We start from the raw sequence: 25967 nt of genomic DNA, 5'->3' as shown, positions 1-25967 counted from the left end.
CTGGAGAACATGGATGGGTGGGTGACGTTTTTGGTCGGGGACCTTCTTCAGACCAACTTTCCCATACAGTACATCCCTTCTTTACCGAGACAGCACACAGCAAACTGTATTGGTTGTTGAGAGCTTTGCAGCATGCAAGACATGATAGAAATTTACATATTTATGTTCTCAACCCTAATGCATCAATCAACCACAATCCCAATGGACAAGGAGCAGGTCCGCTATGGAGAAAACAGAGTGTGTGACATAAACTGTGCAGAACGTCCCATCCGAGCATCACTAAACAAGGAAAAACACAAATGGCTGGACTGACTGAGGGTGACACGGTAGCCCCTCACAGCGCCAGAGACCCAGGTTCGATCCTGACCACGGGTGCTGTTTGTGTGGAACTTGTAATTCTCCCCGTGACCTCGTGGGATTTCTCCAGGTGCTCCGGTTTCCTCCCACATCCCAAAGACATACAGGTTTATAGGTTTAAGAAAGAACTGCAGATGCTGGAAAAATCGAAGGGAGACAAAAATGCTGGAAAACTCAGCGGGTGAGGCAGCATCTAAACGTCACCTATTCCTTCGCTCCATAGATGCTGCCTCACCCGCTGAGTTTCTCCAGCATTTTTGTCTACCACTAGGTTAATGGGCCTCTGTAAATTGTTAATTGTACCGACCTGAATTGTCGCCTATCCATGTACGATGGGGCATGTAGATGGGGCATGTTGATCGGTATGGATGAGTTGGACCGAAGGGCCTGTTTCCGTGTCTCTATGGAGCACTACATCGGCTAAAGTCCCCTGAATACCTGTGGCCCTGCCCAGCGTCGTGTCGTAACTCCCCCAGCATACAGTTAAGACTTTCAGTCTGAAGAAGGAGTTCCGACCCGAAATGTCACCTATCCCTTTTTCTCCAGAGATGCTGCCCGACCCACTGAGTTACTCCAGCACGTTGTGTCTATCTTAGCACTGAGACTTAAGGGCTTGTCCCACTTGGCCGTCATTTGCGCCTCATTTACGCGTCATATGTAAAATAGGTCGACGCGTCGTGATGCGTGGCGTCGCGCGCAAATCACGCGTCATCACCCGTCGGCACAGCCGTCTGGTGCACGTGACATCATTAGAATACCCTGCGGCGCGCGGCAGTACGTTAACGCAAGGACGTTGACGTAACCACGTGTCACCACGCGATACACGTGAAACGTCGGGACGCCAGCGTACTGCACCAATGCGTCAGCGTGCTTACGCGATATGTCACGCAGGTGGCACGTCAGGATTTTGTTCCTGTTCTAAATCCTCGAGTGCCGCGCGATACCGCGCGCCACCGCTTACGATTCCACGCCTCACCATGCGCAACACATGCACCCCCCACGCGGCATGAACTAATTTACATATAAGGCCACTGCCTCACAGCGCCAGAGACCCGGGTTCGATCCTGACCTCGGGTGCTGTCTGTACGGAGTTTGTACGTTCTCCCCGTGACTGCGTGGGTTTTCTCCGAAATCTTTGGTTTCCTCCCACACTCCAAAGACGTACGGGTTTGTAGGTTAATTGGCTGGTGTAAATGTGTAAATTGTCCCTAGCGTGTGTAGGACAGTGTTAGTGTGCCGGGATCGCTGGTCGGTGTGGACTCGGTGGGAAAAAGGCCCTGTTTCCGCGCTGTTTCTCTGAATTAAACTAAATCAATCCCAAAGATGTGAGTATTTGTGGGTTTAAATTGCCCGCAGTGTGTAGGGAGTGGATGAGAAAGTGGGATAACACAGAGCGAGTGTGCACGACTGTATCGATGGACGATGGGCCAAAGGGCCTGTTTTCCTGCTGTATCCCTAAACTAAATGTGATTTATTCCTCTGCTCCTTCCTTTCTAGATGGGTGAGCCGGACCTGGGCTTCTTCTCTGTAGACTGCTTCCATTTAAGTGAACGAGGTCAAGCTGAGATGGCTATCGGCTTATGGAATAACATGGTATGTGTTTCCTCCTCACTTATAACTGTGCATCGCATAGAGTCATAGAGTGATACAGCGTGGGAACAGGCCCTTTGGCCCAACTCGCCCACACCGGCCAACAATGTCCCAGCTACACTCAGAGCTGCCAACTCTCACGCATTGAGTGTGAGACTCACGCATTTTGCCCAATTCTCACGCTCTCACGCAGATCAAAATATTTCTCACGCTCTGTCGTGAGAAATTCTGTGATTAACGAGAATTTCAAAATTAATATCAACTGCATGGGCCGCGGGTGTTGGAGAGCCAGAGCTGAGGGAGGGATGGAAGCAGAAGCAGCGGCGGGGGCAGATGCGGACGGGGTGCCGGGACTGGCGAGTGTTTGCCGGGCTGGCGAGTCGCTCGCTGCAGCTCCGGCCATGGAGCAGCCTCAGTGCAAGAGTCCCGGGCCGTCGGAGGCGTCGGAAGCGTTGCGCCGCTGCCGTGAGAGTCTCTGTGCTGAATTCACCCTGGTGACCGGCATGGATTAGGCTGCGGCTCGGTGCATTCTGGAGGACAACAAGTGACTGCTGAAAGTAGGTACCAAGCACTGGGTAGAAACGGTGGAAGATAGTGGACTTCAAATGGGGGTAGTTGGTGAAAGCATCCTGCTTGCCTTCTAGATTTTCACTTACTGTAACTGCAGGAAAAATGTTCCCGATGTTGCGGGAGTTCAGAACCAGGGGTCACAGTTTAAGAATAAGGGGTAAGCCATTTAGAACTGAGATGAGGACAAACTTTCTTCACCCAGAGAGTTGTGAATCTGTGGAATTCTCTGCCACAGAAGCCAGTGGAGGCCAAGTCACTGGATGTTTTCAAGACAGTTACATTTAGCTCTTGGGGCTAACGGAATCAAGGGATATGGGGAAAAAACAGGAAAGAGGTACTGATTTTAGATGAATAGCCATTATCATATTGAATGGCAGTGCTGGCTCGAAGGGCCGATGGCCTATTCCTGCACCTATTTTCTATGTTTCTATGCTAGAGTATATGGCAATAAAACTCGACACTTGATTTTGAAGCATTCATGCATGGTGGAGGTATAATGTAGTCATAGAGTGATACAGTGTGAAAACAGGCCTTTCAGCCCATCTTGCCCACACCCGCCAACATGTCCCAGCTACACTACCTGCTTTTGGTCCATATCCCTCCAAACCTGTCTTATCCATGTATTAGTCTAACTGTTTCTTAAATGTTGGGATAGTCCCTGCCTCAACTACCTCCTCTGGCAGCTTGTTCCACACACCCATCACCCTTTGTGTGGAAAAAGTTACCCCTTAAATAGTTACCTCTTAAAAATACTTCATACAAAAAACATTAAAATCATACTTCTACAATGCACTAAAACATGATTTTAAAACATCAAATTTGAAAATGTCCCTACCCTGGGAGGGAGGACACCCCCCTCCCACATCCTCCCCCCACTCGGTCACTCCACTCCCTTGCCGGGTATCCCCAAGGCCAGTGATCAGTGATTGCTCAGCCTCCCCACTATCAAAAACTCTCTGTGGCCCCTGATTCAGACGGAGAGCACTGCCAGATGTGAGCGGGGAACTGAATCCAGTTGTCCGTGATGTCTGGATCCCAATGCTCAGCGCTTCGTGTTTCGGAGTAGACTAATGTTATTGATTTGCAATTAGCCTGATTTGTGATTAGTTGACAAAACTTTAATTTATTAATCCAGAATATCCAGGGGGATGGGATAAGTGTAATATTAAAATTGCATGCAAGGTGTCAGGCTGTCTGTCACAACATACAGCCCTGATAACCCATTATTTCCTTCAGTTAAATATTGGGAAGGTAGCACTATTGTCATTTGCCACTCAATTATTATGTTTGCTTTCCTCACTGACTTTTTCTAAACTCCCGCCCCCCCCCAAATTCCTTTGACAGGTTGAATAGAAATGTCCCCAATCTCGTTGTTTTATTAATTGAACACGTAGATGAACATCCTCAAGGAGTGTAATCAGATGGAAACTGATTCAGATGCGATGTTTAAGAGCTTGTTCAAAGAAGGGGCATATTTTAAAGGAGTGACAGAGATACTTAGCTATATTTAAGAGGGAGTTAGATGTGGCCCTTGTGGCTAAAGGGATCAGGGGGTATAGAGAGAAGGCAGGTAAGGGATACTGAGTTGGATGATCAGCCATGATCATATTGAATGGCGGTGCAGGCTCGAAGGGCCGAATGGCCTACTCCTGCACCTATTTTCTATGTTTCTATGTTTCCAGGGGAATGTGTGAGGAGGTTATTATTTGTATTTAGTTTTAGCTTGAACCAGGACATCTGAAGATTCAAAGTTTAATATTGTAATTGTGCTGATACTGACTCCAACCAACCACGTAATGAATATCATCTATTCCGGAGGTTTTATTCTTCTGATGCCATTTAAACTTCACTTGGATTTCAATCACTTCAATGTAAAAGTAATTAGGAATATGGAGGATTGGAACAAAACTTTACCCTTGGTACATATTAACTGTAATGTAATAATGTATGCATGTTGGTAGGTGCAATCAAAACAAAGATCTTTTTTATCATTGTTGTGGTATGAATACCACAGAAAATATGATGTACTCTCAAGATCACATTAAATAGAATATTATTGCTTAAATATATAGTTATTGGACTTTGTATTTCGGAAAAGTCCCAGCTGAGAGGAAGACAGCAAAATATTGAAAATATTGGTGGTGAAAATGACTTCAGGACAGTTTGTTAGGAAAATGAAGGAAATGGTAACAGAATACTTATACAGCTGAGTGAGTATAATTTTATGGATGAGAAATTGTGTTCAACCAATTGATGACTTCTTTGATAAAGTAACTAGCATGTTAGATAACAAGGAAGCCAATGGATGTAGCAAATTTTGTTATACAAAATTTGGTCTGTGAAGTGCCACATAAAAGATTACTGCCTTAGATAAGCACCTGTGGACTTGAACGTAATAGGTTAAGGCCAGGGGGTCAGATATGGGGCTTTATGTGAGGGCCAAATATATTGTCAGTGCAGAGGGGCTAGGAGCAAGGCCAAGTGTGCATCCAGACTCAAGGTCTGGAATAGTACTAGGTGTGCAGTCAGAGCTGGGACAATGGGAGTGTTCACCACTGGGAACCGAAGCAGGTAAGCAGCTATGATCAGGGTAGAATAGGCGGCCAGATGTAAGGCTGGACTCAGGGTCAGGAATGAGGGAAGGTATGCAACTGGAGTCAAGGCCAGGAGTAATACCATGTGTGCAGTGAGACCCAGGTTGGTCAACATGGACCAAGTGTTTGATTATAATCTGATTTCCATACATGAATACACTAAGATCATTCATGTGCTGCACCTGTTGATCAGAGCCTGGCTCTACTGTGGAATGTAATCAGGAATGTAATTTAGCCTAACCTTATTCATAGGTAATCCAATTTAAAGCATAAATATTGCATTCAAGTATAAGTTAAAAGATTCGCTACAGTATGCACCGAAATGCACAATTTAAAGCAGAAAAATGAAAAAGCTCTGTAACAAATGGAGGGGGGACACCCCCCTCCCACACCCTACCCCCATCCCCCCCCCCCCCCCCCCCCACCACACCCTTCCCCTCCCTCCCCCCTCCTCGGTCACTACGCTCCCTCGGGCTTGGTCTCTCGCAATTTCTCACTCCCAATTCTCACCCAATGTTAGCAGCCCTGTACACTAGTCCCACCTGCCCACGTTTGATCCATATCCCTCCAAACCTGTCCTATCCATGTACCTGTCTAAATGTTTCTTAAAGGTTGGGATAGTCCCAGCCTCAACTACCTCCTCTGGCAGCTTGTTCCATACACCCATCACCCTTTGTGTGAAAAAGATATCCCTCAGAATCCTATTAAATCTTTTCCCCTTCACCTTGAACCTATGTCCTCTGGTCCTCGATTCTGGGCAAGAGACTGTGCATCTAATCTATTCACTAATCTATTCATTAATGGGTCTTCATTCTGTTTGTCCTCCTTCAGCTCGAACCTGTTGGTCAGAAGCAAAATTACAACAACTTTACCTATGACAGAAGAAAGCTGAGGTGCCCGAACTCAGTAAGTAAAGAGGCTTTAGATAGTGGTTTAATACATTTTATTAGCAACCAGTCCAGTTCACACACAGCATTCATGCAGGGCTGCTTCCAATGCACAAATTTCAGTGCAAAATAACACCAGAAAAGACACACAGTGCTGGAGTAACTCAGCGGGTCAGGCAGCATCTGTGGAGAACATGGATAGGTGACGTTTCAGAGTGCTGGAGTAATGCAGTGGGTCAGGCAACATCTCTGGAGAACATGGATAGGTGACGTTTCACAGAGTGCTGGAGTAACTCAGCGGGTCAGGCAACATCTCTGAAGAACATGGATAGGTGACGTTTCACAGAGTGCTGGAGTAACTCAGCGGGTCAGGCAGCATCTCTGGAGAACATGGATAGGGGATGTTTCAGGTCAATACATGAATGCTGCACTCTCGTTTAGTTTCTTTAAGCTGGCATGTAGGGGCAGCACGGTGGTGCAGCGGTAGAGTTTCTGCCTCACAGCCCCAGCGGCCCGAGTTCCATCCTAACAACCGGTGCTGTCTGTAAGGAGTTTGCCCGTTCCTTTTCTCCAGAGATGCTGCCTGATCCTCTGATAGGTGACATTTTGGGTAGATGCCCTTGTTGAGACTGATTGTGGTAGAACCATTTTGCCAAACACTTGGGCTCGGTCCGCCAAGGCCCACTGGGATCACGTGGTTACTGAGCAATTTGACCTCCCCTTCCCATTCTCACACTGATCTTTCTGTCCTGGGCCTCCTCCATTGCCAGAGTGGGGCCACACACAAACTGGAGGAACAGCATCTCATATTGGGCTTGGGCAGCTTACACCCCTCGTTCCTCTGCACCCTCCCCATCCTAGTGTGCACTCACTTATCCCGCTCTCACAAGGGGCAGCACGGTGGCGCAGCGGTAGAGTTGCTGCCTCACAGCGCCAGAGACCCGGGTTCGATCCCAACTACGGGTGCTGTCTGTACGGAGTTTGCACGTTCTTCCCATGACCTGTGGGTTTTCTCCGAGATCTCCAGTTTCCTCCCACACTCCAAAGACGTACAGGTTTGAAGGTTAATTGGCTTTGGTAAAATTGTAAATTGTCCCTAGTGTTTGTGTATGGGGTGATCGCTGGTTTGGCGCAGACTCGATGGGCCGAAGGGCCTATTTCCGCGCTGTATCTCCAAAGTCTTAAGGTAGTGGGTTATGCCACAAGTGATAGGAGTAGAATTAGGCCGTTCGGCCCATCTAGTCTACTCTGCCATTCAATCGTGGCTGATCTATCTCTCCGTCCTAACCCCATTCTCCTGCCTTCTCCCCATAACCTCTGACACCTGTACACTATTCAAAAATCTATCTTCAAAATATACACTGAATGTGCCTCCGCAGCCTTCTGCGGCAAAGAATTCCACAGATTCACCGCCCTCTGACTGAAGAAATTCCTCCTCATCTCCTTCCTAAAGGAACGTCCTTTAATTCTAAGGCTGTGCCCTCTGGTCCAAGACTCTCCCACTAATGGGTCATGCAACATATGTGGATTCAACTCCATTGCAGAGTGTAACATTGATTTGGTGTCATTAAACCCCAATGGTGTCTTATCTTTGTTTGCTCCCCCTAGGACTCGCCTTACCTGTTCACACGTGGCAACAGTGGCGGGGAGCCGGAGATCACAGTCACAACGTCAGCGCCGGAGATCACAGTCACAACGTCAGCGCCGGAGGTCACGGTCACAACATCCGAGCCCGAGACGGAGGAGAGAGCATGGGTGGCAGTGCTCATTGCTGTGGCTGGGGTGTTGGTGGGAGCGGCTCTCGTTCTGCTCATTATGAAGCTGAGAGGCATGAAATACAGACATGGTGATGAGAAACCATTGGAGATGAATGGAATTAAACTATAAGACATGGGCAGCCAAGACTTGCTGTGTTTCTGTTCAATCGGATCTTTATGAGGATGTCGCCAGGACTAGAGGGTCTGAGCTACAGGGAGAGGCTGAATAGGCCGGGACTCTATTCCATGGAGCGCAGGAGGATGAGGGTGGGGATCTTATAGAGGTGTATAAAATCATGAGAGGAATAGATCGGGTAGAGCCTTTTACCCAGAGTAGGGGAATCGAGGACCAGAGGACATAGGTTCAAGGTGAAGGGGAAAAGATTTAATTGGAATCCGAGGGGTAACTTTTTCACACAGTGGGTGTATGGAACAAGCTGCCAGAGGAGGTAGTTGAGGCTGGGACTATCCCAACGTTTTAGAAACAGTTAGACAGGTACCTGGATAGGACAGGTTTGGTGGGATATGGACCAAACGCGGGCAGGTGGGACTCGCGTAGCTGGGACATGTTGGCCGCTGTGGGCAGGTTGGGCCGAAGGGCCTGTTTCCACGCTGTATCACACTGTTTACGAGATTAATATGGGTATCAGGGTTTATGGGGAGAAGGCAGGAGAATGGGATAGAGAGGGAAAGATAAATCAGTCATGATTGAATGGCAGAGTAGACTCAATGGGCCAAAATTGCCTAATTCTGCTCCTATCACATGAACTTATGAAAAGTGCATGTCAGTACATCCAACAGTATGAGACTTTACACTGAAGTCTGAAGAAGAGTCTCGACCTGAAACAACACCTATTCCTTTAATCCAGCAATTAAGCCTGACCTGCTGAGTTACTCCAGCACTTTGTCTCCATTTTCAGTATGAGACCTTCACTTTATCTCCCTTGGAGTATAAAGTTTACCAAAAAATAGTTCATCCCTCAGACCTTGATCTGTTGTATTAACCATAAGACATTACACAGCACGTGCCAATAGACAATAGACAATAGGTGCAGGAGTAAGCCATTCAGCCCTTTAGCCAGCACCGCCATTCAATGTGATCATGGCTGATCATCCCCAATCAGTACCCTGTTCCTGCCTTCTCCCCATATCCTCTAACTCCGCAATCTTTAAGAGCCCTATCTAGCTCTCTCTTAAAAGCATCCAGAGAACCTGCCTCCACCGCCTTCCGAGGGAGAGAATCCCAGAGACTCACAACTCTCTGTGAGAAAAAAATGTTTCCTTGTCTCCGTTCTAAATGGCTTACCCCTTATTCTTAAACTGTGGCCCCTGGTTCTGGACTCCCCCATCATCGGGAACATGTTCCCTGCCTCTATCGTGTCCAAACCCTTAATAATTTAATATGTTTCAATAAGATACCCTCTCATCCTTCTAAACTCCAGAGTGTACAAGCCCAGCTGCTCCATTCTCTCAGCATATGACAGTCCCGCCATCCCGGGAATTAACCTTGTAAACCTACGCTGCACTCCCACAATAGCAAGATTGTCCTTCCTCAAATTAGGGGATCAAAACTGCACACAATACTCCAGGTGTGGTCTCACTAGGGCCCTATACAAGCTATTTGCTCCTGTACTCAACTACTCTTGTTATAAAGGCCAACATGCCATTTGCTTTCTTCACTGCTTGCTGTACCTGCATGCTTACTTTCATTGACTGATGTACAAGGACCCCCAGAACTCGTTGTACTTCCCCTTTTCCCAACTTGACACCATTTAGATAGTAATCTGGCTTCCTGTTTTTGCAACCAAAGTGGATAACCTCACATTTATCCACATTAAACTGCATCTGCCATGCATCTTCAGAGAGTGGTGAGGACAGCGGAAAAAATCATTGGGACTTCTCTTCCTTCCATCATGGACATTGGTTACAAACGCTGCCTGACAAGAGCTAAGGGCATTACCAGAGCCCCCACACACACACAATATGGACTGTTTACACTGCTGAACACTGGGGGGAGGTACCGCAGCATGAAGAGCGGGACAACCAGGTTCTGCAACAGCTTCATCCCCCAGGCCACAAGACTATTGAACTCACAATCAAACCGATGCCATAACTTTCTTATACATTGCCACTTTTAATAACTTTCCTACATATCTATTTTAAAGAACTATGCACATGAAGCACTTTTTATGGACACACTAAGCACTTTTACTGATCGCCTGATATAAATGTTATATTCTGCTGCTACTTTGAAGAGTCAATCCAACGAAATTTTGTTCAATGTGCACTGTGTCTATGTGTATATCTGAATGACAATTAAAGTTAATCTATAAAAAAAAAAAAATCATCTATCATCTGCCCACTCCCCCAACCTGTCCAAGTCACCCTGCATTCTCATAACATCCTCCTCACAGTTCACACTGTCACCCAGCTTTGTGTCATCTGCAAATTTGCGAATGTTACTTTGAATCCCTTCATCCAAATCATTGATGTATATTGTAAATAGCTGCAGTCCCAGCACCGAGCCTTGCGGTACCCCACTAGTCACTGCCTGCCATTCTGAAAGGGACCCGTTAATCCCTACTCTTTGTTTCCTGTCTGCCAACCAATTTTCTATCCATGTCAGCACTCTACCCCCAATGTCATGTGCCCTAATTTTGCCCACTAATCTCCTATGTGGGACCTTATCAAATGCTTTCTGAAAGTCCAGGTACACTACATCCACTGGCTCTCCCTTGTTCATTTTTCTAGTTACATCCTTGAAAAATTCCAGAAGATTAGTCAAGCATGATTTCCCCTTCGTAAATCCATGCCGACTCGGACCGATCCTGTTACTGCTATCAAAATGTGCCGCTATTTCATCTTTTATAATTGACTCCAGCATCTTCCCCACCACCGATGTCAGGCTAACTGGTCTATAATTCCCTGTTTTCTCTCACCCGCCTTTCTTAAAAAGTGGGATAACATTAGCTACCCTCCAATCCACAGGAACTAATCCTGAATCTATAGAACATTGGAAAATTATCACCAATGCGTCCACGATTTCTAGAGCCATTTCCTTAAGTACCCTGGGATGCAGACCATCAGGCCCTGGAGATTTATCAGCCTTCAGTTCCATCAGTCTATCCAACACCATTTCCTGCCTAATGTGGATTTCCTTCAGTTCCTCCGTCACCCCAGATCCTCTGGCCACTAGTACATCAGGAAGATTATTTGTGTCCTCATTAGTATAAACGGATCCAAAGTAACTGTTCAACTCATCTGCCATTTCCTTGTCCCTCATAATAAATTCACCTATTTCAGTCTTCAAGGGTCCAACTTTGGTCTTACTGAATTTTTTCCTCTTCACATACCTAAAGAAGCTTTTACTATTCTCCCTTATATTCTTGGCTAGCTTACCTTCGTACCTATGACGTACCTTCATCATAATAACCCCATACCAACAGTACACCAATAGTTTAGTTTGGCTTCATGTTCGGCACGGATGGGCCGAAGGGCCTGTTCCAGTGCAGTACTGTTTTGGAGACAGGCACAAAGTGCTGGAGTAACTCAGCGGGTCAGGCAGCATCTCTGGAGAAAAAAGGATGGGTGACGTTTCGGGTGGGAACACTTTCGGTCGACCAGTCTGAAGAAAGGTCCTGACCTGAAACATCACCTATCCATTTTCTCCAGAGATGCTGGGTAAGCAATATGAAGTCTGAAGAAGGGTCTCGACCCGAAACGTCACCCATTCCTTCTCTCCAGAGATGCTGCTTGTCCCGCTGAGTTACTCCAGCTTTTTGTGCCTTTCTCCAGAGATGCTGCCTGACCTGCTGAGTTACTCCAGCACTTTGTGTCTATCTTCAGTAAGAACAAGCATATGCAGTTCCTCTCTACACATTCTGTACTGTACAGCTCTATGTTCAATGAAGTGGTTACTCCCACATACACTGCTATAAGGACACAGTAGCGGTAGTGGGCGGCACGGTGGCGCAGCGGTATAGTCGCTGCCTTACAGTCCCAGAGACCCGGGTTCCATCCTGACTATGGGTGCTGTCTGCACGGAGTTTGCATGTTATCCCTGTGACCGTGTGAGTTTTCTCCGGGTGCTCCGGTTTCCTCCCACATTCCAAAGACATGCAGGTTTGTAGGTTAATTGGCTTTGTTAAAATTGTAAATTGTCCCTAGTGTGTGTAGGATAGTGCTAGTATACAGGGTGATCGCTGGACTGAGTGGGCCGAAGGGCCTGTTTCCGCTCTGTATCTCTAAAGTCGAAAGTAAAGCCAAAGTTCATGCAGGCTAAACATTGAAAGCTCCCCGTGTTAAGGTGCTATAAATCAGTGCTTCTTAAACTATGTCAGTGGCATTCACCCTTCAGTCTTTATCACAAAATTTCATTCACCCTCACTACATTTTCTGATGTTTTTTTTGGTAATTTTCGTCTTATTCTCCTTTGTGTATAATTGATAGAAATACATCGATAGATGCTCCTGAACACATCATCAGTGATGTAACCTGGGGTCATTGGGTGTTTCGGGTCTTTCAACATCAGACACCCTCACCCAGGCGACCCAGCCGTGGTTGATCAGACCACGACTTGTGTCCAGGTGACATTCGCTCCTCCCCATGGACCTCCTCTCCTGATCCAGAGCCATCTCGAGGCTTTCTCCGCTGCCTCTGTGGTGTTCTTGATGGCCTTTCTCCTCGCCACTCCGTTGATGGCCAGTGCACTCAAGGCTTTGTAGAGCGATTGCCCTGCAAAACCTCTGCAGCCAACCTCGATGGGCATCCACCTTGCCTTCCAGCCCTGTTTGCGGCAGTCTATGACCAGCTCTTCATACTTGGCCATCTTCCTCTCGTGGGCCTCCTCCAGACGGTCCTTCCACGGCACTGTCAGTTCCAACAAGACGATGTTTTTGGTCCACAAAATTGCTGGGGGAACTCAGCGGGTGCAGCAGCATCTATGGAGCGAAGGAAATAGGCGACGTTTCGGGCCGAAACCCTTCCTCAGACTGATAGGGGGTGGGGAAAGAAAGAAGGACAAAGGGAGGAGGAGGAGGAGCCCGAGGGCGGGCGGATGGGAGGAGACAGCTAGAGGGTGAAGGAAGGGGAGGGGGGGAGGGGACAGCACGGGCTAGCCAAATTGGGTTTTGGTCGCCTCTGTAGGGGTTTAGTTTCCCTTTACTCCACTTCGGGCCCAACTACCCGAGTTATTCTCTCCCTTGTCGGAGGGTCAAATGGCCACCACTCCACACGAGCGGTTTCCAAGAGAGAGAATACAACAAAAGGGATTCCCCTAGGTTCTAGACCTCGGAATTATGGTGGGATATGATAAAAGGTTGAATTGACCAGAGTGTGCTGATGAGAGAAAACAGAAACCAAGATGGACTCAAAGCAAGTCTAAAATTTACAGGCTTTATTAAACAATGAGAAATCGAATCTCACCAACACTACATAATACGTGGCTAAACTTATGCTTTAAACTAAGACTATGGAAGGAAAACTATCGGGCACGTCGTAAAATTTACTTTACACAATTTTACTTGCAAGTACACTCCCCCTTACCCCTTCTTCTCTCAACCTCTATCCTATTTCGGGAACTTCACCAGGTCACTGGGATACTTACAGCTAGGTTGATGCAGGCTCACGAGCCGTCCAGCAGAGCAGAAAGAGAGCGAGTTCTGGCTTGACTCCGGCTTTTTATAACCGAGTTTCCTTTGAAACCCCCAAGTGGTCCTCTGGATAAAAGGATTCTTTTGATGATTCCCAGTTTCGATCTGGCATGAACAATAGGCTTCCGATGATAAGGGGTTTGCTGATGTCATGATCCCTCAGCCTGATCGTTATTCCATCGCCTGGATGGGCTCCCATTGTCCCGATGGATGGGTCATCCACGATGGTGATTGTGCTTGCTGCTGGCCTGTTTACCACCGTCTGCTGAGGCTCGGTAACTTCCTTTGTGTATCCAAGATAATCTCGTTATCTCCGTCTCAGCCTTTCCTGCCCACTCCATTCGCAAAGTTGTGTGATGCCCAAGTCCACAGGCCAGACAGGTTTGAAACTTGAAACTGATACTTTCTTTGTGGATTGGGGTTTTTTTTCCGTTGCAGCCAGCAAGTCTGTCTTTTTAAAATGTCCATGTCCGTATCCGAGTTCTTCCATAATTTTGGAGGATTTGCCCCCAATAACTTACATGCCCCTACGATACGTCCAGGCTTGCACGGACCGTATCGATTGACAAAGTTAGTGGGCAATCCTCCAGCCTCAAGAGCTGTAAACACTCCTGGTGAGAAGGTGAAATTATGTACCCCGAAAGCCCCCTTAATTGCTAAACTAGGCCCTCGAAGCACATTAACTTACACTATACACCTTTTACTTTACATCAATCCCACAAACCATACAGTACCCTCACGACCATTCCCTGAAAATGCAGGGATTACAACATATGTACAAAAACGATTGCACTAGAGTACAGACATTTTACAGTGATGAGGTGTCGTTACGGTGACGTCGGGTGGCTCGATTTACCAGCCGTTGTAATTTGGCCATCCTCCTCCGCCTTTTAAATTTGCAATTAATGCATAGCAAATACACCACAATTATCATCTGGCAGATGATCAGAACATGGGACACGATGCGGACCCATGCTGGAACTATGATCCAGGACTCCAGGTCCCACCAACTTGGAGACTTGATCTCTTCGATCTCCCTGGCGATATCCAGAGTCTTTTGTTCCAGGGAGAAGAAGTGTTTGTGCGACAACTCGACCGCCACCAGCAACTCTTTTAATTTTTCATTCACTGGGGGAATATCATACCCAAAATGGGCAACATAGTTAAATAAGTCAGTTACATTTTCTCGTACCGAGAGGTGAACCGAAGAAGGTTCCGGGATGGGTAATATTCGCTGCTGTGCCACATGGACTTCTGCCCTGGGTTTAAAGCAGAAGCTGCTGTGCGGTATCGGGCACCACAGCTGTGATCCGTGCTGATACCGCTGGGCACTTGTGGTGACACAGTACGTCCCACTGCCTATATACGCCACCTGTGGAGGGACATGGTCTGCCGCCATCGCCTCCATGGTGCAGTTTATAGGCTGTGCCCCAACAGCCCTGAACCCACACTGAGGCCTAGCCTCAGCGCCCATGTGCTGGGGACACAGGATTACCTGTGCTCCCCGGCTCCGACAACCCAAAAGGTCAATGCCTGTCACAGCTTGCTCCCTCACTATGACATAGGGCGGGACCTTCCCGTAGCGAATATGCACCCCCCCACGAACAACTCCCACGTTCTCCACTCGGTACAGAGGAGCTGGTCGTGCCGAGGTTCCCATCACCGGGATTCTTACGACAACTCCCATTATGGTGTGATTGGATTTTCCGCAATCCACCGGTACCGGGTAGGCCTCGGAGGCCACACGAAGCTGACAAGGACTCAAAGTGTTGTTATAAGGGTGTAGCGCTGCTAGGTGCTGGTTGCTTATCCAGGAGGGGACCCGACCTTGCCTCAGGTCTTCCAGGTTGCTCCTCCCCTCCCCCAACAACCACGCACCATACAGCCCACACACCTCATTCTGTGCAGCCTGATCGGACGCATTCCGGTCCTCTTTAATCAAAGCGTTTATCGTTTTTGCATGTGTCTCCAATTGTGCTATGATTTCTTTTAGATGTAGAGTCATTGCCACCTCTTCGTGCAGTCCCGATCCTACCACCGCATTTTCCTCCCCCAGAACCTTTCGTAACTGGCCCTTCAACTGATTGATCTGCAGGGCCAGTTCTACGTTGTCCATGCTATTAATAATAGACGTCCCCGTGTTAAATGCTGTAAACCCGTCGTTAACCACCCCTCGTCTTTGCCTACCGGACCCCATAGTGAAATCCCCTCCCCCGCGGTACATCTCTTCTATGTCTATGTCCCCAAAATCCAGGTTGTGGAATTCCTGGAACATGTCTTTTAGCAGGGCCTGATATAATAATTCCGTCTCGCGGGGGCACCATGCGGGTAACCGCACTTCAGTCAAATTTAATACTACTGAGGCCACAGCTGCACTCCCTGGTACAGCATCTTTTTGGTTGGGACAAGCGCTAACCCATTCTCCGGCCCTTTGGTGGTGGTTGGACAGTTGTGAGGGTCGATCGGTTGGGCTGTGGGTAGGGGCTTCTTCGGTGGCGTTTACTGTCATCCCAGTCCTGGGGGCTACACATGCCTGCCCACTGCGGTCCCAATCTATCCCGTTCCCGGGGTCCTGCCACCACTTGACGAAAGTGGTTGATGCCCCTACCGGACACACCTTGGCAGACCCCCATAGACATAAATAAAGCCGCTGGTCATAGGCCCACCATTTGTCCCAACATACAGTGATCCCTCCCGGTGACCCCGTGATGGTCCGGTAGGTATCATTGTCCAGTCTTTCCCAGTCCGAGGATCGATCCCTCATGTCCGAGCTCAGCTTCCTGAGCCACCACCATCTCCCCAAAGGAACGTCCCCCTTACAGGTTAAACACACCCGCCTGCCCTCAGTCACCCTAACCCGGTCGGTAGCCATCTGTATCTCGGCACAGGGTATGGATGCTTCCCCGTAGGCGAAGCTCCTGTGGCTGGAGAACCTGGTCGAGTTCGACCCCAGCCACCCAGGCCATCTCCCCTCATGGGAGTATCCGGCCTGGCTATCCGCTACCAGGTTTCCTTGCCCAGTAGACACGAGGGGTGCTCTGTCCCCTGAGCACCCATATACGATGGACTCCTCCGTGTCCCCGCGACACGCCACGCACATCCGGAGGCACATCATTGCCATCATCCATACGGCGGGGCTACCTATCTGGAAAACAAAGCAAAACACCTCCTTGCCTCCACAAAACTATCCGCCTAAAATGGCATTCGGGGCTTTGATTTTGTCTGTTATGGTCTACCTTTCCACAGCACATCCCTTCGATCCCGTACTGTCTGTCCCTGTACTCCCCTGTAGCTATACAAAACCCTATATCTAATTACGCTAACTACATCTACTTACACACAAACCAATGCTATATACAACGCCACCCGTCTCCGGGTGGCCAACTCATAACTGGTCCCCGTCACGCTGGGGCCACCCCTCTGGTGGGCCCTCCCGTGCAGGACAGAACTCCTCCTGTTGAGGGGCCTGACTGCCACTCACCTCCCTTTGCACTACGGGGTTTCGAGATACCCCTACGTTCCCTGTGCAGACTGGGCTCCCTCCAGCTGCACTCCGTAGTGCCCTGTTTCGGCCACTCTCCTTCCCGGCCCTCCTGTGGCCGGCCCTAGCCCTAGGTTTAATTAGGGATGGGGACCACCTTACTGGGGGTTTAGTGACCCTGTCACTCCTACATCTGACCGGGTGTTCCCACACCAGAGGTGATACCTCCATCTCCTCTGCTTCTGCTAGTTCTGCCTCTCTTAGGCAGTCTATGGTACCTGCCTGCGGAGGGCTGGAGTCAGCCTCCTTCTCCGCTGCTTCCAGTCCTCGCCCTGGAACACAGCCGGCTACTTCAGGCTGACTACCTGTGGACTCGCCTGGCTCCCCTACGGTTTCCACATCAACCCGGGTCTGTTCCTGATCCTGTTCTCTGACATGTACCCCTTTCTTACTTTTCCCTGCCCTTGTGGGGTCAAACAATTTACACTGGTTGATGTGGAACCATTTGACTCTACGGGGAAGCTGAATGGCATACACCATGGGACTGGCTTTGTCCACTATGTTGTATGGGCCCGCATACAAGGGTTCAAACACCCCTACCCTAGCATATCTCCTGACCATTACCTGGTCTCCCACTGCCCACTCGCAATGCCTGCGAGGCTCCAGCAGTAGCTTGTTTCTTTGGTGCTGGCCCCCCATGTTTCTGGCTGCCTGCCAGTGAACCTGCCTAAGTTGTTCAAATAGCCTCTTGGCAAACTTGTCCCGGTTCACTTCTCTGAGCTGTCCCTCTGTTAGGGCCATAACGTGCATTGGTGTTCTCATGACCCGGCCCGTCATAAGCTCATGGGGAGAGTACCCCGTACTGGACTGGCTGGCCCGAATCCCCATAAGGACCAGGGGTACCTCCACCCACCGGTTGGGTGAGTCCCCTGTTTCCTTCCTTATCCTTTCCTTTATTGTCCGGTTCAACCGCTCTACCGGACCCGAGGACTGGGGGTGGTAGGCCACATGCCACTTGGCCTTGATGCCCAGTATTCTAAGGGTGGACTGCATGACCTGTCCTGTGAAATGGCTCCCCTGATCTGACTCCACGAACTGTGGGAGTCCCCACCTGGTGAACACCTCCCTAACCAGGATTTTTGCCGTACCCATAGCGGTGGCTGCTCTGCAAGGGAAGGCCTCTACCCACTTATCTCCCTTGAATAACATGCCTTCCTTTACTGACATGTCTTTACCCCCATACGATCCCTCTATCTTCTCCTGCCTGCAAATGGCTGCTGAGGCCGCCTTTAAAATGGGGTCTTGTGCCTGGACCGTGGTCAGGTCCGGGGCCAAAACCACTCCCGCACTCTCCTTTTCTCGAGGCTGCTCCCTGGCTGCAGCTACCTGTCCTTCCTCATAGGGGTCCCATGCTTTCCCACTCCTGGCTCCTTCCCTGGCCAAGCAATCCGCCCTCTGATTCCCCTCGCCCCGTGGACTATAGGGCGCCCCACTAGATAGATGGGATGTACGGGGATTGTCCGTGTGGACAATGCTACTGGAAACACCAATGTCCAGCAGATAACTCCCGACCACATCCTGGACCTCCATCTTGACCCAGGGTCTCCCACATGGGCCACACTCTAACAGGCATAGGAATGTGGGTTGTTTCGCTGGCAGTCATAAAGGTGCCGGGGGTGCGGATACGGGCGCACCCTGGCCTGTTGCCATGGCTACCTGTCCGGACCCTCCCGCCTTGGACTGCAAATAGTTCAATAGATCTCTTACATCTATTGTTACCTCCGGGGCTGGGTCGGCTGTTCCCGGGGTCCTATCCCCCACTGCTCTACTTGGGTTTCTACACTCCCTCTTGTAGTGCCCGGGCTTCCCACACCCGTAGCACACCAGCCTCATCTCGGAAGAGGTCCGGCTGCCTTCCTGTTTCCACTGCCTCCTTTTGGGGGGTGCCGGTACAATTTCGTGCACCTTGCCCTTAAAGGGCTTCTCCTCACTTCTCTCCCCATTGCGATACGCAAGGGTGAGCTTCCTTATTACCTCCGCCTTGTTAAGGTTTGGGTCAGCTGGGTCGAACCAGTGCTCGGCCTTTGCCCTAGCTCGCGGGAGGCAATTCGCCACCAGAGTCTTCAGCCAGTGAGCTGTTCTCCCATCTAAATTCTGCCTATCTAAAGGCATCCCACGCGCTCCCTCATACACTGCCCACAGCCTGTCTGTGAACATGTCCGGGGTCTCAGCTACCTGCTGCTTCGTCTCCCCCACCCTGGTGAAAGGACTACCCTGATTCAACCCCATGGCCTCCAGAACCGCTGTCTGTGCCGCTACCCATGTTTCAGGTCTTCCCCCTTCCCTGGAGGTCACCGCCTTGCATAGGTATGAATCTAGGGTCATCAGTAGCAGCTTTACCCGTTCTAACTCATCGCAATCGTTTATGTCGGCTGCCTGCTGCACCTCCATAAAATGCAATGACGGGTCTCCCGCCCTGGTTAACCTGGGAACGTGAGCCACCATCCCCCTCAGCACATGTGCCCCATGGGGAATGATGATATCACTCTCTATGGGCCCCCTATCTGCCTGCCCTACCGGGGGACCATATTTCCTTTGCCGTACCGGGCACATCTGCCCTACTCGGGGCTGTTGCCCCTTTACCCCCGGCTCTCCCACCATGATCGGTAACCCCACCACCTCGTGGTGTGCTACACATGGCGCAGACGCCACTAACTGAGGGTGCTCTCCCGCCCCTCCTTGGGCCTGTCCCTCCCCGGACAACCCGAACCCCACCTGCCGACCCGGACCTATCCCCGGTGCCTCAGGAGGCGGTCTATTCCCCTTTGCCCCTGGTGAATCATCTGCTGAGGGAAGCCCTCTGCCCCCGGGGGACCCCCTTGGTCCTACCAGGTGAACCCGTCCCCTAGTCTTGGACAGAGTCTCCTCCAGCTGCGCTATCCTTGCCTGGCAAGGCCCGTGATCACTATCCCCTAGCTCGCTACGGGCCACCCTGTATGCTGCTTCGATATCTTGGAACTTTCCCTCCAGCTCCCTGCACTTCTGTGTACTCTGAGCCAGGAGTTCCTGGGCGTTCCGTTCCCTCTCCTTTGCCTCTACCACCTGGCATTGGAGGAATTCCTGGGCATTTCTGTGGGACTCCCTCACCTGCAAGATACACTGCCTGGCTTTACTGCATTCCTCAGATAGCCCTTCCCCTTCTCTAGCACTTTCTTCAGCACTGGCCCTAACTTCTCTCAGTTGCTCTTCCAGACTATCTACCTGTCTCTGCATTTTGGCTACCTGCTGTGATAGGCACGCTAGCCAAACTGCCTTTTCCTGCCCTTTATTATACGCTTTGCTTTCCGTCCAATGAGCAGCAGCTGCTGCAGGCTGCTGTGCTGTCAACAATGCTATCACCCATTGTTTGGTGAGATTGATCTTTTTAAACAGATAAGAGGAGATTCTCTCCTCCATCTTGCTACGTTCTCTCACCCCCTCTGGCAAATCACATATCCCAAACCACCGAGGTCCTGCCATGGTCGTCATTCTGTAGGGGTTTCGTTTCCCTTTACTCCACTTCGGGCCCAACTACCCGAGTTATTCTCTCCCTTGTCGGAGGGTCAAACGGCCACCACTCCACTCGAGCGGTTTCCAAGAGAGAATACAACAAAAGGGATTCCCCTGGGTTCTAGACCTCGGAATTATGGTGGGATATGATAAAAGGTTGAATTGACCAGAGTGTGCTGATGAGAGAAAACAGAAACCAAGATGGACTCAAAGCAAGTCTAAAATTTACAGGCTTTATTAAACAATGAGAAATCGAATCTCACCAACACTGCATAATACGTGGCTAAACTTATGCTTTAAACTAAGACTATGGACGGAAAACTATCGGGCACGTCGTAAAACTGACTTTACACAATTTTACTTGCAAGTATACTCCCCCTTTTGCCCCTTCTTCTCTCAACCTCTATCCTATTTCGGGAACTTCACCAGGTCACTGGGATACTTACAGCTAGGTCGATGCAGGCTCACGAGTCGTCCAGCAGAGCAGAAAGAGAGCGAGTTCTGGCTTGACTCCGGCTTTTTATACCGAGTTTCCTTTGAAACCCCCGGGTGGTCCTCTGGATAAAAGGGTTCTTTTGATGATTCCCAGTTTCGATCTGGAATGAACAATAGGCTTCCGATGATAAGGGGTTTGCTGATGTCATGATCCCTCAGCCTGATCGTTATCCCATCGCCTGGATGGGCTCCCATTGTCCCGATGGATGGGTCATCCACGATGGTGATTGTGCTTGCTGCTGGCCTGTTTACCACCGTCTGCTGAGGCTCGGTAACTTCCTTTGTGTTTCCAAGATAATCTCGTTATCTCCGTCTCAGCCTTTCCTGCCCACACCATTCGCATAGTTGTGTGATGCCCAAGTCCACAGGCCAGACAGGTTTGAAACTTGAAACTGATTCTTTCTTTGTGGATTGGGGGTTTTCCGTTGCAGCCAGCAAATCTGTCTTTTTAAAATGTCCATGTCCTTATCCGAGTTCTTCCATAATTTTGGAGGATTTTCCCCCAATAACTTACACCTCTGAGACCAGGAGGATATCTGGCCTCAGGGTGGTCGTGGCAATGTGCTGTGAGAACTTCAGCTGTTTCACCAGGTCTACGGAAAGCTGCCAGTCCTGCGCAGTCACCAGGATTCCTGCCTGATTCCTGGCTGCTGTGGTTCTTGGCAGTGCACTCCGGCCTTCACGAAGGTGATCATCTGGTTGGTGGGGCGTTCTCGTCTACAGCTGCTGATGACTTCTGCAATGGGTTTGAGAACCTGGTCGTGACGCCATGTGTACCGGCCCTGCCCAAGAGACTTTGGGCAACAGCTCAGGATGTGCTCCAATTGTCCCCTTGCCTGAGCATTGCGGGCAATCTGGAGATTCCGCTTTGCCCCAGATGAAGAGGTTCGATGGGCTGGGCAGGACATCATACACTGCCTGGACCAGGAACTTGATGTGCTGTGGTTCAGCCTGCCAGAGCTCAGTCCATGTGACTTTTCGGTCCATGGCCTGCTCCCACCTTGTCCAGGCTCCCTGCTGCCTCAATCCAACTGCTCTGGTAGACCTCTCCTCCTCCATCACTGCCCTCACTTCCTCCTGGACCAGCCTGCGCCTCTCCTTCCCCTTGGCCTTGTCAAACTGGGGAGATGGGAAGATTCCCAGGCCAGCTCTTCCCCGAGTCACTGCTCCCACCAGGACTCTGTGGCGTATCCGGGACTCTGCTTGCAGCACGGCTTCGCCGGCTCTCCACTTCCTCCCAGTTTTCACCTCCACCCCTGCTTGAGCCACCTTGGGGTCGCTGGAGTCCCTGTACATCATCACCTCTCTGGCCCGAGTCACCTTGAACTCCTCCTCCAGGGACTTCAGGGGCAGCTGGAGCTTGGTGTTATTTCCGTAAAGGGCGATGCTGCTAAGGCTCCTGGGCAGTCTCAGCCACCTTCTGAGAAAGCTGCTGACTTTCCTCTCCAATCTCTCTACGATGGATATTGGGACTTCGTAGACAAGCAGTGGCCAGAGTATCCTTGGCAGGATACCATGCTGGTAAATCCATGCCTTGAACTTGCCGGGAAGCCCCGACCGGCCCACTGCTCTCAACCAGCTCTCCAGCTCCTGACAGGTTGCCTGGACAGATGCTGTATCCTTCAGGCTGCTGTTAAACACCTTGCCAAGACTCTTCACTGGCCTTTCGGAGACAGTTGGGATTGGTGACCCTTCGATGCTGAAGCGGAACCTGTCCATGACTTTGCCCTTCTTCAACACCAGTGACCTTGATTTTCCTGGCCTAAATCTCATCCTTGCTGATCCAATCAGTTTCTCCAACCCCTGCAGGATCCACCTGCCTCCTGGCACTGACTCAGTGGTGACAGTCAGGTCGTCCATGAAGGCTCTGATTGGTGGTTGGCGCATTCCTGACTTGGCACTCTGGCTCAGCAGACTTGACGATCATGTTCAAGGCAACAAGGATCACAGAGATGGTACAGCCTGTGATGATCCCAACCTCCAGTCTGTGCCACTCTGATGTTACTGACCCTGATGAGACTCTCATGCTGAACTGGTTGTAATAGTCCAGGATGAGATCTGCCACTTGGCCCGGCACATGATGCTTAGCCATGACTGTCTGGATCAGCTTGTGCGGGATGGAGCCGGAGGCGTTGGCCAGGTCAAGCCAGAGCACTGTCAGGTCACCCTTGTTCTCCCTGACTTCTCTGATGAGCTGGGTCACCACTCCCATGTGTTCTAGACACCCCGGCACTCCAGATAAGCCTCCCTTTTGCACTGAGCTGTCGATGTAACCATTGCTGGAGAGGAAGTTGGTCAGCCGCCTCGCCACTATGCTGAAGAAGATCTTGCCTTCAACGCTTAGCAAGGAGATGATTCTGAACTGATCGATCTTCTTGGAATCTTCCTCCTTTGGGATCCAGACTCCTTCAGCCAATCGCCACTGCTGCGCCACTTTTCCTCTCCTCCAGATGACTTTCAGGATCTTCCACAGCCGTTTCAGTAACTAGGGGCAGTTCTTGTAGACCCTGTAGGGGACTCTGCTCGGGCCAGGGGCTGAGCCAGCTCTTGCTCTCTTCACAACGTCCTGGACCTCTTTCAGGAGTGGCTCTCTACTATCAAACTCCTTGATGGGTGAAGGTGGTTTTATCAGGATGTTGCACTGGCCCAGCTCCTGCTGCCTGACGGGGTCACTGTAGGTCGTCTGGATGTGCCGGTCGATCACCTCCTTAGAGCAAGCCAAACTCCCACTGCGCTTCTGCCCGAGTAGTTGTTTGGTGAAGCCGAAGGGGTTGGCTATGAAGGATGCTCGCTTCCTGGCTCTTTCCTTCCGGCGTCTTCGGTGCCACTCAGCTCTACGGAGGGTCATCAGCTTCTTCCTCAGGGTGGTTTGCAGCTCAGCCAAGGGGGGGCGTTGCTCTTCCCTGGCCTCTTTATATTGCTTCTTGAGGGACTTCAACTCCTGCCGGATCTTGTGGATCTTCGTTGCTCGTTGGTTCATGGTGAAAGGTGTTCTGGCCGGCTTCTTCCCCACTTCTCCAAACCTTTCCACAGCTAGGCTGATGATGATTGTCGTCATCGTTCTCAACCTTCGGTCCACGTCTCCCTTCGCAGTTGCTTCTAGCACCTTGTCGACGTCCTCGTCGAACTGATGCCAGACTGCCGTCTTGCAGGCCTGAGGCCATCTGACTCGAACCTTCTCCGGAGAACTGTTCCGAGGGACTAGTTGCGCCACTTGGAGGCTTCGGGCTCTATGGGGTGATTCCGGGCCCGGCTCCTCCTGCGTCTCACCAGGTAAAATACCTGTGCGTTGTGACACTTCCTGTCCCTCCAAACACTTCATCCGGGTCTGGTGAATCTTCAGGCCTCGGCTGTTCTTGCAAACCTTACCACATCTGCATTTGATACTCATAGTCAGTCATCCTCTCCCCCTCTCGGGCACCCCTGGGGGTATTTTCCATGTGTTTTTCTGTAGCGTGATTTGGGTCGCCTCCTCTCAGAGGATGCAGTTTGGGCTGCCAACCTGCCCCGCCCCGGTTGCCGTCTTTCCGAGCTGTCCACTGTCTCTCCAGTCGTCACCACCCTATTCTTGGTTGTCAACCAGTCTATTCCTGGTCGCCACTGGTTTCACCAGCACAGTGATTTGAATGAGTGAAAAAAAAGTTTAATTACCATTGGAGTTGGAAAATCATTTTGTTAGAATGATTAAAAAAAACATTCCAACATCTAAACACTGGGCTTCAACCCCATCCTACCCTTTTGGGCTTTGATTACTGCAGTTCTTTTCTTGGAAAACCAGCTCAACAAAACCATGGAGTATGTGATTTCATATATTAGTATCCAACTAATTTAGCTTTCTATAAGTCTGAGGAAGGGTTTCGACCCAAAACTTTGCCCATTTCCTTCGCTCCATAGATGCTGCCTCACCCGCTGAGTTTCTCCAGCATTTTTGTCTACCTTCGATTTTTTAGCAACTGCAGTTCCTTCTTAAACATAACTTTCTATAAGCCTGACTCCAGTCTGCAAAGACTGGGCCCATTTCACACCCACCCCTCGGTCTCCAATCACCACTCAACACCCACTTACAGCCTAACTGCAATAGAAAAAAATATATAAATATCTGAATAAATTAAGTCATTCACCCTTCATTCACCCCCCTAGTTTCATTCACTCTTCAGTGAACCATTCACCAGTTTAAGAAGCACTGCTCTAACGCCACCATTGGCCAAAGAAGGCACAAAGTGCTGGAGCAACTCAGCGGGTCAGGCAATACTGTATATCTAGCGATGTAGCCTGAGCATCATTGAACACTTTAACTCACCAACTTTCACTACTATCCTATCCATTACGGACATTGGACTTTGTCTCTAGACCTGTTCGGCTACAATGATGAGAACAATATTCTGCACTATGTATCTTCCCCTTTGCTCTACCTAGTTCAAGTTCAAGTTTATTCATCACATACACATACGAGATGTGCAGTGAAATGAAAAGTGGCAATGCTCGCGGACTTTGTGCAAAAAGACAAACAAACAAACAACCAACAAACTACAAACAGAATGGAACAGAATCACATATTCTTTTACATATTACATATTGTGGGAGGAAGGAAAAAGGGAAAAAAACAGCAATTTAAAAAAAACAGTAGAGTGGTTCAGTAAAGTTAGTCCCTGGTGAGGTAGGGGTTTACAGTCCTAATGGCCTCTGGGAAGAAACTCCTTCTCAACCTCTCCGTTCTCACAGCATGGCAATGGAGGCGTTTGCCTGAACGTAGCAGCTGGAACAGTCCGTTGCTAGGGTGGAAGGGGTCTCCCATGATTTTATTGGCTCTGGAGTTGCACCTCCTGATGTATAGTTCCTGCAGGGGGGCGAGTGTAGTTCTCATAGTGCGTTCGGCCGAACGCACTACTCTCTGCAGAGCCTTCTTGTCCTGGGCAGAGCAATTCCCAAACCAAATTGTGATGTTTCCGCACAAGATGCTTTCCACAGCCGCTGAGTAGAAGCACTGGAGGATCCTCAGAGAGACTCTGAATTTCCTCAATTGCCTGAGGTGGTAA

At 49.8% G+C, this 25967-nt stretch overlaps 1 protein-coding gene across 1 annotated transcript in view; it reads left to right on the top strand.

Moving 5' to 3' along the window:
- The window catches only part of plb1 (phospholipase B1), a 144859-nt gene extending 136964 nt beyond the window's left edge, over positions 1-7895 (top strand). Inside the window, exons 44-46 of the mRNA XM_033020479.1 lie at positions 1855-1950; positions 5943-6017; positions 7607-7895. Coding sequence (XP_032876370.1) covers positions 1855-1950; positions 5943-6017; positions 7607-7885 — 450 coding nt within the window. The 3' untranslated portion in view covers positions 7886-7895. The remainder of the gene's footprint in view (positions 1-1854; positions 1951-5942; positions 6018-7606) is intronic.
- Positions 7896-25967: the final 18072 nt, after the last annotated feature.

The sequence above is a fragment of the Amblyraja radiata genome, chromosome 5 (assembly GCF_010909765.2).
Source record: "Amblyraja radiata isolate CabotCenter1 chromosome 5, sAmbRad1.1.pri, whole genome shotgun sequence".
Lineage (NCBI taxonomy): Eukaryota > Metazoa > Chordata > Chondrichthyes > Rajiformes > Rajidae > Amblyraja > Amblyraja radiata.
The sequence above is the reverse complement of the archived record's forward strand: the minus strand, read 5'-3'. Positions and strand labels throughout refer to the sequence as shown.